Source organism: Alnus glutinosa, chromosome 1 (assembly GCF_958979055.1).
Source record: "Alnus glutinosa chromosome 1, dhAlnGlut1.1, whole genome shotgun sequence".
Classification (NCBI taxonomy): domain Eukaryota; kingdom Viridiplantae; phylum Streptophyta; class Magnoliopsida; order Fagales; family Betulaceae; genus Alnus; species Alnus glutinosa.
The window spans coordinates 49994766-50009872 of NC_084886.1; the positions used below are offsets into that span (position 1 = coordinate 49994766).

The window sequence follows — 15107 nt, forward strand, 5'->3', positions numbered from 1 at the left end:
TTGTTATGAATTTCTTGTTGAATATTCAGCTATTTTATGCTTATTTTGTTTATATTTTTGAGGAAAAGTATCGATCTTGTGCTTGTTATGTAGGGGATACATCAAGTAGAATTAAATGGAAAGTTCTATTACTTTTGAGATTTGTGGCACTAGATTTTTTCCCATCTTATACTTTTCTTTTTGATTTTCTGAAAGGCGATGGTGATCAAAGTGTTGCTTTTCATTTCTTTTTCTTTTTCTAACATCTTGGTCTTGGACGTACAATTGATTGGTAGCCAAATAGTTGCGTAACCTGGACGCTTGTTGGCGCTCTCTCCACTGACAAATTTAGTACGATTTGCCAGTCAGGCACACCAAAAGACAAATCTAAACTTCTCGAGCTGAAGCCATCCATTACTAAAATTTACACTTTTATCTTATTACTATCTTACCTTTGTCGACAGTGTTGTTTATGACAAGATGAGATAATAATAAGATAAAACTGTTATTTATTTATTTTTATTTTTTTTAATAAGAGTTTGATTTATGGCATTACTATATATCATATACAGGTTGCCAAAACTTGGCTTGCTCTTTCTTTTTTTCTTTTTTTTTTTAATCTATATATATATATACTTATTTTTTTCTCGCTATGTACGAGATTAGATAAAACAATAGCGTAACTATTCAGAAAAAAGAACTAGTTAATTTATAATTGGAGTTTTTAAGAATCGCTTATAAAATTCAATCTTTTTGTAATTCATTCACTCATTGGGAGCAATCTACCCATCCAATATGGGACTAAATTTTTGGGGTCACAACTAACCTTTGAAAGGGAATTTTCTCCGTAAAAAGTGGCATATGAATTGCCAACACTCAAAATCTTACTTTCACCTTTTATTGGAAAGTGGTCCTTTGGTAATTCAAACTGTATACGGTGTATGTAGACTTTAGCAGTAGCATAGATGAAGCAGCTCTCATGCTTTCTGCCTATGTTGCTTATTTCATAGGAAAAAATGGAATGGAATTGGATATCACCAGTTTTTGGAAACAAAACATTTTCATTTTTTTAGAAAGAATTTTTCAGTATATTCGTCTCAATCCTGTTCTATCTCTTGGGTCTGGTTCAAAAAGCAGGCAATAGTACTGGAAAAGAGAAAAAAGATTCAAGAGGACAAGACATAGGGATGCGGATGCAGATGCAGTAGCAGTAAGCTTAATTAGCGCCATGCATGGGGGGGGAATAATTCCATTAAAGTCTTAATTGCTTAAAGGTGAGGGATTGACATGTAAATAGAGATTCCTTAGCCAATGAAGCAACCAATTTCCACCCTCTTGTTTCCTCTTTTTCTCCTCGGAATCTCCCCCGACACCCCTCATATCCTTCCACTCTCAAAATCCCCACTGAAAATTAACCTACAAAAAAAAAAACCTTCTTTTTCTCCATCACAAGCAAGCCCTTTTCCTTTCCACTTTGGAATTCCTCGTTGCTTTCCCGCAAAACCAAAGCCAGAATGATAGAAAAAGAAGATAAGATAACAAGCTTTTCATTCTTTTAATCTTCCTTATAATTCACAGCTTTCAACCTATCAATCATAATCAATATACAACACTTACAAGCAGCAATACGTTAACAGCAAGCCCATTGAAAACCAAAGATAGATATATAATATATATATATATATAAACGACTCACTAGAGGCTAATCATGTTAATTAGTAAATTCAAATAGAAGTAGAACATTGAGCCCCTTGCTTTGTAGTCAGTGGACCTGTTGGGATGGTTGGTCCAAAAGCCGTGACTGCAACACAATTAACATTTAACCGGTACCGGCCGGAAACCCAAGTCCCGACTTTCCATCGGAGCTGCCCGTTCACCTTCAGGTTCACAACTAGTTTACCGGCCGTTTGATCACGTCCAACTTCATAACCAAAAGATGGAGCCACAGGCAATCCTACTCCGACCAAAGAAGCTGTCAAGAGATTACTGTCTTCATGTCCTTGGTAGAAGTGAGGAAGGGAGGTAAAGGTTGTTATCTGTTGCCCCTTATAAGCGGCGTAAACTTGCAGCTCATCGTAGTAAATTCCAACTTTCTGATTTGGGTTCTTGGAAAGGATGGTGAGTTGAATGGAGGAGTTGAGAAGGTGAGGGCCTGATAGGTTGAGTTGGTAGATTTCAGCTTCTTTCAGGGAGAAGTCAGGCTTTGTGGGCCGTAAGATGAGCCAGATGAGTAATATAAGAGATAGAATGGTAGTGAATAAGGTAGAGAAGAGAAAGAAAAGCTTCTTGTAGAGTTTGTCAATGTTCAGTCCTTGCTTGCCACAGTGTTTGGGAGACTTTATGAGGATTTGAGACATTTGCAGGAAGGAAGCAGAGAGAGAGAGAGGAAGAAGAAGAAGAAAATTAAGAGTGAGGAGATCGAAGAAGTTGACAAGGATGAGGAAGAGGAAGAGGTGGTGGCGTTATATATAAATAGTATATATTGGGCATATATAGCAGAAAAAAAAAAAGCAGCAATTATTTTGCTCTATCATGCTTTTGACTGGCAGATACTCCTTGTGGTGGGAGGTTGCTAATAGACATTTGCTTGTAAGAATTTATGGGTGCATCTGGACCTTTAGATAACCCAATTAGGAATGTTTTTATTGGTTGGATATCTCCAACAATTGATTATCCAAATTACGTACTAATAATTTAGACTGCAATTATAAAACGGATCAGAATTGTCTATAATTATTTGCCCGAATTTGAGAGAATTCAGACAAATAATTGTGAGAAGTTACTTATAGAACCTAGTTGACCAAATAAAAATTAGGTTGATTCGAGCAAATAATTGTATACGATCATAATCCTCGTAAAAATAACCTAATTAATGGAATCTACTTGTTCAAATAAATTTTGAATTGCCCGACCACATGGACAGATAGATCCTATATAGACTCATAATTGCTGGCTAAATTAATAACATTTTAAACAGCTAATTGCTGCTAATCCCGATCCTATTTACTGTGTTAGCAGTACAACTGCAGAATAAAGAGCAAGCTTGGGTGGGACAAGCCTAGCCTTTTCCCAAAGCAAGTGGCTTCCCAAAGGCGCATACATGAAACCTACATGGATCGATCAAAAGCCATGACAACAATTTCAAAGCTATTTTTTTAGATTCTTTGTTACTCTCACAGTTTTTACAATGCATATTCCCAAATTCCTTTGTAGCTTTTCGAAGCCCTTTTTTTTAAAAAAAAAATAAAAAATAAAAAATAAAAAAAATTCTTTAAACTTTCTTTTGACTTGGTTTATAAAATAATCATGGGTTCTTTAAGCTTTCACGTTCTAATTAAAAAATAATAATATATTTCTCGCATGATAAAAAATACATGACAGTTTTATAGACGGAAATAAAAGAAATTTATGTCTATCCAAACAATGAAAGCAAAAGAATATAATTGTGGCAAATATTAAACGTCCCTATCATTTCTACTTCCACTTTTAAACACATAAAAACGCGTAGCTTGATGAAATTGATGACTCATGTGCATGCATAAGTTTGTTTAATCTTTCTTCATGAAAAAGATCTCAATTATTTGAACATACGAGCTGGAAGGTTCAATTTGGAGACATGGTGGCAGTTATCAACATCAATAGGATTATGGTCATTTATTTGGGAACAAAGTTTTCAAATAAATTGGATTGAAGAAATTTCTTTCAATTTAATAGAAATATTTAAAATGATTAAAATTCACTTGCCCAAAGAAAAAAAAATTGTAGTCATATTTTGAAAAGTAATACTAAAAATTACATTTTTATATGATAAATATTTCATAATACTAATGTTACAATCTTAGCTGTTTTTTTTTTTCCTAATTATTATACTCTTACCCTTATAGACTGTTCAATGAGTCACTTAGGACAAACAAAACCAGGAATTTGAGGCTCGTTTGGGTTTGCAATTTTTTTGTATTGTATTCTACTATATTCAAAATTGCAAATACCAAAAAATAAAATAAAATAAAATAAAACTTGTGTAAAATTTAAATTTATCTACCAAACATGTTTTTCAAAATAATGAAATGTAATAAAAAAGCATGAGTTACCCAATAGAGATTTCCTACTCTCACAGATTTCCTACTTTCATTTCTGCCCCTTCATTGTCATCGTTTTCAAGCAGAGATTTGTTCTTTCAAGCTGTTTCCATGTAAACAAACAGTAATTTATGCTTAATTAACGTGGGATTCATCATTTTTGTGTTTCGAGCAACCAAGGTTGTTCTACATGGTTTCTAAGCTTAGGTTAGACCTCAGACGATAGTACAGAGGACCATGGAATCCAAGGTACTGCAGTACTGCTAGCTGGTGCTTTACCAGCTATTATAACCACAGAAATAGTACACATGGCGAACATGTGGAGACAACCCATCATTCAGTGGGTCCCAAGACTTCCTCTCTTAGAACAATAGAACCTCTTCTCAGTTCTCACTCACACCAAGAATCCGAATAGAAAAATGACTATTATATAACAGCTGTGTAATTATTGTGTAAAGTTTTAAAAATATGAAATAGTCTCATGTAGTGGAACCTAACACAGGTTTTACATAAGACCCACTTTATGTCTCTAAAGTGGTGCACAACAGTTGTGCACCAATCACTCATCATCCAAATATGCATGCACCATGCTATATATCCCTGAAACTGAAAGCTATTGCAGGCTGTGCAACTGTTGTACACCAATCACTCATCATCCGAATATGCATGCACCATGTTATATATCCCTGAAACTGAAAGTCACTGCAGGCTGTGCAACTGTTGTGCATCAATCACTCCTCATCCAAATATGCATGCACCATGCTATATATCCCTGAAACTGAAAGCCACTGCAGGCTGTGCAACTGTTGTGCACCAATCACTCCTCATCCAAATGTGCATGCACCATGATATATATTCCTGAAACTGAAAGCCACTGCAGGCTTTACAAGTTTCATTTTCATACATATTTCATAATGATATACCAATAACTATATGGATTTAGATCCCGATCCCGTGCAATGAACAACCTTATGTGAAACGGGTTTGGACTTCATTTATCGGAATAGATAATTTATCAAATAATCGGAGTTTTTTTATTGTCTGAACAATTTTATTGCACAGAATATGTTAATCCCTGCCCGGGTCCTAAAAAGTTTATCCTTTGAAAAGCAAGAATTTTTAGAAACCAAATTTCAAATGCTTCTGATCACCAATATATCTTGTATTACTTTCCACCATTACTCCCTTTGGAAAGTAAAAGGAGTATATCATAATTAATAACATTATATTCAATGCTTGCAGTTGACAAGGATTTGTCGTGGAAAAATGTAAAAGTGATTCTCTCAACTTTTCAGCCATGGGCAAATATTTAGCTAGTTAAAAAATGAAAATGTGGACTATATCAGAGGGAGTATATTATAATTGATATGTATCATCATTGAAAGCAGAAGCAGAGGATACTGGGATATCTTTCTTAGCCAGTATCAGAGATAGGAATACTTTTAGAATTATTGAAAGATAAAGTAAAGGCTTTGAATTGAAAAGATCGATCGAACCATGGGAGCTAGCCTTTCTTCTTGATTGGAGATAAGTGAGAAACCAGCATTTGATTGATACAGAATTGCAGTTAATTTTCAATTTGCACGAGAGTTCAAAAAGGAGAAAGACATGAAGAATCTCTAAATCAGCCTTTTGGAAGCCCCTGGGATCATTTTAATAATCTCTTCGACTTTAAAGTGTCTTATGCAGCCGTTACTTTTAGGTTAAGAAAATGGCAAATATGAATATATGATACAAGAGTGTTAGTTGAGACTTGAGAGGATCTCCCTCCATCTGGGCCGTTTGATTCAATCTAAAGTTTTCACATTCGTTAAATTCAATCTTAATCACGCATATATAATTAAGTTTTAAGGATGAGTTTTACCTAAAGTTTGTTATGATTGATATCAAAGCAAACATCACGTTACAGGTTCGAGTCACATATAGTGTTAAGTCACTGAATACTAATTGATGAGTGAAGTTGACAAAAGAGAAATGACCACTACCATGTCAACGTTCATAGAGTAAGCTGCCGTAAACGTTGAATTAGAAAGCGTTGTGAAACTCAAGCTAAGATTTGTTACAAACCCATCAAAGTTTTTTTTGACACTTTAGCAGGTCAGTACCATTTGATTTGTGCCACGTGGACCAATCCGTTGTTGGTATGAGATATGGACCCCACCCTAATTAGGATGTTCAAGAGAATATATCAGGGTGGGAGGCAGAGAAGTATGAAATTAGGAGAGGTGTTTGTTGCTTTTGAAACCTTTTGATCGGTTATATATTATTGAGCCCTTCAATCAAGAGAAAGTTAGATGACCCCAACACGTTAGTGATTTCTCATCTATTATTATTCATCTTTACTTGCTTGAATTGATTTGCTTATTTCAGTGCTTTGGAACCAAATAAAGGCCGATTATGGCTTTGATTGTTACAGGGATAAAAGTGTGTTGGGCTTTTGATTTCATTGATTTTTCAGAGATAAGCATGTTGGAATGGGGGTTGGTGAAAGGAGCCCCCCGCACTACCACATCTCACATTCAGCCAATCTGGGCTTTTTAACTTGTTTTCACTGTCAAATGGAATCAAACAAACCCTAGCAACCAACAAGAGCATAGGACAACTGCAAGTCTGCAAGGGATCGGGATCGGGATCGTTTATCATTATTTGTTCGAATTTGAGAGAACTCGGACCGGTGATTTATAGCATTTGGATACTTTTAAACGTGTGATTTCTACTTTTTCAGTTTTCTAATTAAATCAAATAATTATAAACATTCCTAGTCCGATCTCTCATGGTTTAAATTATAGCACAGTTGTTGTTCCAAATCAAGGGACCAGCCTATCAAATTAAAAAGTTAAGTGAAAACCTTAAATTGAGAGTAATAATGTGAGGTGATATTATATATTTTGTCAATTTATATGACATTACTTGCTTTAAAAAATTGGCAAAACTATCAAATACAAAAAATAAAGGGAAGGAATGGCATATAAAGCGACATTCATTGGAAGCCTTTTTTGCATTGACCTACCAGTCAATATCACCATATATGCACAATTTACAAAAATAATAATAATAACCGTAGGAGCCTTTGTTTATGGGAAGTGGTGCGCACCGACGTTATTTAGTGGGAAGAAGGCATTGTCACTTTGGTCCCTTGAATGAAGATGGATGGGTTGTTCTGTGAGGGTGGAAATCCTATAGAGAGGAAATATGTCTTGTAGAAGGGCAGAGAACATTTTGATAGCCTGACCAATGCCCCCTACAGCCTATTTACAGGCTTTGATACACTTTGTTTTTCTTTTTTTGAGCAAGAAAGGGAGGGGGAAGACGAGTCATAAGAGATTTTATTTGTTCATCTCTATTTGGACGTGACCTAATAGTCCTTACACGCTGAAGAACTAACGTTCCGAGAGGCCTAGACAATAAGGGAGCCACGGGCATATATTCCTTCAAGGGGGTTTCAACCATATCCTAACCCTAGTCTCGTTGGGGTCCCAGTTGCATCAAACGGTGGACATTGATTGTTATAAAATAGAAATTCTTTGCGATAAATATTGATTTGTATCTCATAAATCAAGAAGATTTGATTATCATAGATTTGGATATTTATTAACCCTAATCCAAGTAATATGTTTGTATTTAAAATTATTCAAATCACATGTAAAGCTCTATAAATAGAACATTATACTCAAATCAAATACCAATGAAATATGTAACCAATAAGATTTTAACGTATGAATGTAAATCATAAACCGAACCATCTTAATTTCTACGTTCTCTCTTTCCTTCATCTCTCTAGTTTGAAAAATGATTTTATTACATCTATTGTACATCTCCCATACATTTCTTCTCTAAATCAACCATTTAATCTGTATAACTCACAAGGATCCTACCGATCCAATAATTGATTTAGGAAAAAAAAAAAAAAAAAAATTAGGTATGAGAAATGTACATGTAATATATGTAACATGTGTTCTTTATTTTATTATCAGTTTCTATAAATAATTCTTAGATAACCAACGTTGCATCCGTACTTCGATAAGACCTACGTATACGCTTTGACACACTCTTGTTCATAAAAGGACACTAACTAGTAAAGGGTTTGTTTACATCAAATTGAGTCAAATTGAGGAATTGCCATCAGTTTCTGCAGGTGGGGGATGATCAGTATGCGCTTGCCGAACAAACTGTCCTTTAACTCGGGGACGCTGCTCAGCAAGTTTTTTTCTGCTCTCGTACCGAACCTGTTGAGTTATATTTGGCATTAACATATGGAAAAACTTTTTTGTTGGTTGGGCATAGTAATAGGTCATAATGATGATGATGAAAAGTTACCTTCTTCTCATAGCATCTTTCTTTTCTCTTCAAGCGAAACTTGTTTAGAGCCATTTCTCTTTGGATGGATCGATGGGAAGTTCCAGTAGGAGTAAATAAACCTTCCTCATTCTTGCTCTCCGAAGCAGCCCCAACAAAGGCAATGTTATCGGCATTGCTGTTACTTCCACATGTACTTCCGTACCCAATGCTATTATGACGGCTCACACCGCCGTTACAGAAACTACTACTCGCACTCTGATCAGTAGCTGGAGATATATGCCCTCGGTCCTCCAGCGAATCCAATTTGTGTTCCTGCTTGTTTATAGTCTGGTCTGCAGCATTGTTTGTATTTTGACTATGTGGATCATGCTGCTGCTCAAAATTACTATTTTCAAGGTTTGATTGATAAAACATTTTCACTTGGAAGGAGGGGTCCTGCTGTGTAAATGAACTTGGACTCGGCATTGGTGATGGACCAGATTGTGTAGAAAATATTGGAGGAAGTACAGAACCAAAGCCCGTGAATAGATTATTAATTCTTATACCTTTCACTGGAACTGGCACAGGAAATAATCTCTGCTGAGAGCATGAAGTTGCACCTTCAGATTCTTTAGATTGACCAGTGGCCAGAGAGATAATACTTCTTTGTGCACTTTGTGTGATACCAGGAGTATCAGAGCTACAACCAGCAACAATGTTGGATAGCATTATCTCGGAATTTGTTCCATTCTCTTTCATATGATTAGAAGCACAGGCGACCGTTGTATTGGGGGATTGTAATGGCCTGTTAGTGTACCTGCAAGGATTGAACTTTTGGTCCATAAAGCCCATAGAAATAAAAAAAATTCAAAAAGTTTAGCCACAAAAGAAAAGAGGATAAGATAAAACAGATCATACGTTCACACTGCTTTGACGGTTTTATTTTCATACAAGGTCCTCAGAATTTACCCAAACTCCCCGCATTACAATTAAAAATTTGACTAGATGAGCATCAAGTTTTAAACAGAATCAAAATGCTTCTTTTGTTTAGAATAAGATTTGGGGTAATAATAATGTCACAACTTTGGTTTTATAGAATCCAACTAAATACTATACCAAACTTAATAATTTCTGAAAGGAACTGAGAATAAGTCATAAGTATGAAAAAGGAAAGTAAAACTCACCGTGTAAAGGCTGAGGCATTAGAATGTCCAAGGGTACGCCTTTCTTCAGTATATTCATTCCAAAAGGCACTGGAATGAGATCTTTTCAAGGAAAGATCCAATTGCGGCAAAGAATCAAACTCGTCTATGCCTTCACTACTGCCGTTTGGATAGTTACGAAATGCTCCAATCAAGTCAATGGCTTCTCTAGAAGAGTTGACAAGGGTATAATTATTGTCACAATTCTCATTGCCAAGAGAAGTTGCGATATCATCCTTGGAGGTGTCCACCACTGATCCTAGACATGTTCGAAATGTCAGATGCATCCCACTGGACAGAACATATAAGATGATGCCAAAGTTTTTTTTTTTTTGATAAGTTATATAAGATGATGCCAAAGTGAAAGATTAGAGATGTTTACCCCCAGCTTCACTCTCATGCACAAGTAAATTCTGGCCCATATTGATGCATGCTTCATCCTTTTGCAATACTGTGTCACTGGGAAACAATTTGCCCCATTTTGGCTGTGAGAATTCCTGGATATTTTCCATTGGGGCACTTTCCACTTCCAACTCTGGCTTTGTACAAGAGCTCTGCAAGAGACACAAACATGCAGAGTCTGTATGAAATTTCATGTATCCAAGAAATGCATTTCTTTATGTAGATTTATACTATCCCAAGCACCAAGAAATGCATTGCTCATCTCACACACCAGGTTAGAAACACTAACCTGAGTATCACTCCCATTTTCAATTTGCTCATTATTTCTCTGTCTGCAAGCCATTTGACCACTTGAATGGTTACTTGCAGCGTTGTTTTCTGAAGTGGCTTCTTCATTTTGTTGTGCAACACTCTCATCTAGGGGATTATTTACGCCAGCATTCAACTGATAGATCAATAGGAATATATCAGGACTGAGAATGGTAGCTCATAACTTTCAAGAACAAAACATAACAAAGAAAAAATAAGACTCTAAGAAATAGGCATACAGATTGTCTTCTCCAAACATGCTGCCACAGATTTCTCAGCTCATTTCTCCTAATAGGCTTAACAAGATAGTCAGCAGCACCTCTCAACATGCATTTATAAACTGTGCTTACTGAATCCTCTTTGGACATCACTGCAAAATAACAGAACAGTTATTTTGGTAAGTAATAAAAATAACAGAAGATATATCTTAGGTTTTTCTTAATTTTAACATAGTATTAATTATATCAAATCTGTGATGTCTAATATTTCAAAGCCTTTATTCTACAAGTCTTACTTATAACTGGGATGTTTTTGCAAATCTCATGCTCCGTGATTAGCGTAAGAAGAGCAAATCCAGATATTGAAGGCAAATCCACTTCTGTCAATATGAGGTCTATGTTATGTGGTCTTCCCTTCAGTATCTCCCATGCTTTTAAGCCATCAGGAACAGCAGCAACTGTGGAAACAGTAATAAAAACATTTTCAATTCCGAGAGGAAGATGTCTAACAATGTCAGGTTTCGAGCAAAACTCAGCATACCAAATTTCTGTATTGAAGCAAGAAACAATAGTGGTATTAATGACCATTAACAGGGCACGTCCATCCGTTGTAATTACAGTATTTGTCCACACACTAGAACCTTTCACAATCCCCCGGCCAGCGAGGGGGGTTTCAGGTAGTGTTGGTCTAAATTCAAGTGAAACACTAATCAATTGGATAAAAATATCTATGACAAGCCATAACATGTAGGAAGGCCAGAGAGGACATGGATGGTTAGGACCCATTTGGTAGCGTTTGATATTTTCCTGTTTCTGATTTCTTGTTCCTTTTGTTATGTGATATGAGGTTCATCCTCTTTTCCTTAAAACCATTTTTTCAGTCCTCATTCGAATTTGTTGCTCGAAAACTTGCACTGACCATACGTTTTTTTTCTCTCTTTCTCCTCACAGATTGTAACAAGATCATCCAGAGAAACCCCAAAAAATAATAAATAAACACAAGAAACTGATACTTCAGTCCAAAATTATAGCAGGGAAATCAAGAAATTCAACCATTGAATCTGCGGCTTCGATGTTCTACCGAATATACAATATTATTATATTTCCATCGGCCCATCAGAATTGAAGCAGCTGAACATAGCAGAAAAAACATTTTTTCATTGAAATTCAACGGAGACCTTTCCTTAAATTTGAAGACAAAACCAGATAACTATGCCTCACAATAAACAACCAACCGCACACGTTTCACAACAATTATATCACTTCCTGCCTCTATACGATCCCTTCAACTTGGACTTCAAAACCAAAATTTTACCACAAAAGCCAAAACCCACCAGAACCCAGTTCACAATTCTACAAACAAGGCTACAAAATCCAACAGAATCAATAAAGCAAGCAAACAAACCCACACGCGCGCTCGTGAACGGTAAGAAAGACATATACTGACCTCTGTAGCTACATTTCCTGAGAAGCGCAGCTATAATCTGCCTGGTGCAATCGTCAGCCTCAACCAGCAACACCCTCAGATTCATCCTCTTCAAGAACCTCTCCCACCTCACCACCCCACTTGATCTCCCACCCTTCTTATCCTTCTTCTTCCTCTTCTGTTTATTCTTCACGGTCTCGCTCTCAGTCTCACCCATCTCCTCCTCTGTCTCACTCTCTACTCTCATTTCCAGTTCCTCCTCGCTGCTCACCACCACCTCACCCATGTCTCCCTCTCTATGCTTTGCTTTCCTGAAAGCCCGAAAGAAAAAATCTCATCCTCTGCTAGATATTGAGAAAGCTAAAAGCCTACAAATATCTGAATTGGGGCTCTTAATATTTTGAGGGGATCGGACGGTGCAGATACATGGACAAGGATCTACAATTATTTGCGGACAGAATTTAAAGGCGGGTGATTGAGAAATATTACCTATAGTATTTATTTGATCGGATAAATAGTTGAATAGGCTAATTTTAATATGATTAAATAAATTTTATAATTATAAAAGATTCTAATTTCAAATACAAATGAATTATGATCATTTATAATTATTCATTTAAATTTAAGAAAATTTAAATAAATAATTGTAAGATACAACAATTTAACTATCAAATAAAAGTTAAACTGTTTAACTATTTATTCAATCGGATGTGTCATATAAATAGCCTCACATAATTTATTTATTTTTGTCCGAATTTAAAAAAATATTGATTAATAACTATAGAAGATATTATCAATACAGACTCTCCCAGCAAAAATATCTTGTCTGTGTGGCCCCGTTTGCCACGTCAGCGGCTAGTTGATATCTGACTATCTGAGCCAAATCAGAAGAAAAAGAGTGGCTGTTTGGTTTTGTGGCTGTGGGTGGGTGGGTGGGTGGTGGTGGTGCAAATAAAAAAGGTAAAGAAATTGGAGATATTTTCTTGTGGGGACACCTGGCAATTGGGCAAGGTCTGGGCCCCACTTGAATGGTTAATTAGGGTCCACCTGGAAAGATATTTTTGGGAGCTGCAAAGCACCATAAAGACGCCAAACGATTCTAAGCCATTCATCACGGCAGACATTTATAGAAAAAAAAAAACTCCAACCACTAGTCCATTCACAAGGAGCACAGCAAACCGGTCTAAACAATTCTAAGCCGTTCACATAAACAATCCTGGCCACAAAGATTACAATGTTACAAACCTTACCGTGGATATCTGGGAGCCATACATAAGATTTGATTTGATACGAAGGTACCATGACTGATTTAGCAGCTGAAACAAACACATCCTAAACTTAAATGAACATGTGTTTTTTTTTTTTTTAATTCTTTTTATTTATCCGATGAATAGTGTTATATATTATATTATATTTTATTAAATTAATGTGATGTTGTTTATTAACTCTTTAATTTTTGAAATATGTAATTTTCGAGTTTGTCTTTCCTATGATAAAATCAAATAAAAATCTTTATGTTATCTCTATAAAAAGAAAAAAGAAAAAAAGAAATGTTTCCTAATCTTGTAATTTTTTAATTTTTGTGCAGGATCTTTTGACCGAAAGCAAGCCAACCTGGTTCACATGTATTTTTAATTCCGACTTTGTCCACCCCCACCCGAAAGTAGACCCGTGCTCATCAAGTTGGAGGCAGAAAGTAGGTTTTTATGAACAAGATTTTGACACGTGGAGATGTAACGAGTGAGGGATGTGACGAGGTTGACTACTCGCTGAGGTTGTGAAAACATCTTGAACTCGCTTGCCTATTAGAAAGAAGTGGCACAAATGGACTTCGGTTGTCGTGCACTCTAGTAATTCTACAGGACGATACATAAAGAATTCCGGAAATTTTGCTTCATCGTGGCATACTTGTAATTATAAAAATTACAAATATGCCACGGAAGCTAAATTTCCGGAATTCATAAATACATATTTTAGACCCTTTTAAGGGATGAGATTTCCTACCATTTCATTTTAAAATGATGTGAATTTAGGCCGTCTATTATATCCCACGGTTTAAACAACGATATTTATTAAAAATGTGGTATTTTATTGAGGCAGTTAAAAAAAAAAACAAATTCTTTTTAAAATGCTTATTCTTCACTTTTAAATAAGCGTTTCTTTTTCAAAAAATCAAATGATAATTTTTTGCTCAAACTTTTCTATAACATAAAACACAAGAATCTGATAAAAATATACTCAATTTACATTGGTAACATACCACATTTTTAATATGTGACATTTTCATATAAGGAACAGATTAAATTCACATAATTTTAGAATATACAATTTCTTTAAAATTGTAAAGGATCCTTATCTCTTCCTAAAAATCTGATCAATATTGTCAAGGGGGGAATCACGTGTAGCACCATGGGCCTGTTCTATATTTACTAAAGAGAAATGCTACACTTCACTTCTACACTCTGGCACGTGGCTAAAAATCACAATTAGATTTTGAATGGATTACTATTAAAATTTATATCTAATGATGATTTTTAATGTCACGTCAAAGACTGTGCATTTGAAAGTGTGGGAGCAGGAGTATGTGCATTTCTCGTTCCTAATTACTATGCTTATGAGATTTATCTTTTTTCTAGCCTATGCTTAAGAAATATTGAAATATGATCAAGACTTTGTTTAAACAATTTTTTTGACGATTAGACCAGCAATGGGTTTTTTGTAAAACAAATAAAATAATCAATGAAAAATTGTTAGTCTTTAAAGAAACAGGTAACACTCCAATACTTAAATCAATAATGATTCTCAAATAAAAATTGGTTGAAAAGTGGTAGAATAGAGAATCCTCATACCTAGAGATATGTCCCATGTTTTATAAGAGACTCCATAAGAATAGTCCCTTAGATGCTTGTCATGTGACGGCTTACAGCCCTTTGAAATTGTTCATTTATTTTCCATGTGGCAAGGTGCTTGAGTAGATCTAAGCATATTTATTGTACCACCAAGACTGAATCCAATTCATGATATTAAGTTTTTCTCTAATTATTTGGTTTTTATTTTATAGTTGGTTTGTCACATAGTTCTACTTATTGGGTCATGTCAATTTATGTTAATACATAAAAGTAATCCACTCTCCCTAAACATGTTCAACTACAAAGCATAAAAGAACTTTAGGACCCTTTGCACTGTTTATTTAAGTGTTGATAAACTTCTATAC

General features: G+C 35.3%; 2 protein-coding genes across 3 annotated transcripts; both read right to left on the reverse strand.

Annotated features, from left to right (window-relative positions):
* Positions 1-1214: 1214 nt before the first annotated feature.
* On the reverse strand, positions 1215-2453 carry LOC133861664 (NDR1/HIN1-like protein 26). Its single transcript, XM_062297451.1, has one exon. It carries the CDS (start codon positions 2334-2336, stop codon positions 1704-1706), a length of 633 nt encoding a protein of 210 aa, XP_062153435.1. The 5' UTR covers positions 2337-2453; the 3' UTR covers positions 1215-1703.
* Positions 2454-8000: 5547 nt separating this feature from the next.
* On the reverse strand, positions 8001-12259 carry LOC133856601 (two-component response regulator-like APRR5). 2 transcript variants are annotated; one of them, XM_062291669.1, is made up of 8 exons: positions 11915-12259; positions 10764-10925; positions 10489-10619; positions 10230-10385; positions 9921-10092; positions 9521-9791; positions 8376-9153; positions 8001-8284 (listed from the first exon to the last, which is right to left on the reverse strand). In XM_062291669.1, exons 1-8 carry the CDS (start codon positions 12177-12179, stop codon positions 8162-8164), a joined length of 2058 nt encoding a protein of 685 aa, XP_062147653.1. In that variant the 5' UTR covers positions 12180-12259; the 3' UTR covers positions 8001-8161. The 2 variants fall into 2 exon arrangements, with proteins under 2 accessions (XP_062147653.1, XP_062147647.1); XM_062291663.1 differs by having other exon boundaries at positions 9521-9797; positions 11915-12258.
* Positions 12260-15107: the final 2848 nt, after the last annotated feature.

What these genes read in the sequence shown, in the direction of transcription:
- LOC133861664 (XM_062297451.1), bottom strand. Translation starts at nt 2,336, where the DNA reads ATGTCTCAAATCCTCATAAAGTCTCCCAAACACTGTGGCAAGCAAGGA.
- LOC133856601 (XM_062291663.1), bottom strand. Translation starts at nt 12,179, where the DNA reads ATGGGTGAGGTGGTGGTGAGCAGCGAGGAGGAACTGGAAATGAGAGTA. An exon ending in CAAAAACATCCCAGTTATAA is followed by an intron (nt 10,620 to 10,763) that starts GTAAGACTTGTA and finishes GTTATTTTGCAG; the next exon opens with TGATGTCCAAAGAGGATTCA. An exon ending in AATGCCTCAGCCTTTACACG is followed by an intron (nt 9,154 to 9,520) that starts GTGAGTTTTACT and finishes CAATCCTTGCAG; the next exon opens with GTACACTAACAGGCCATTAC.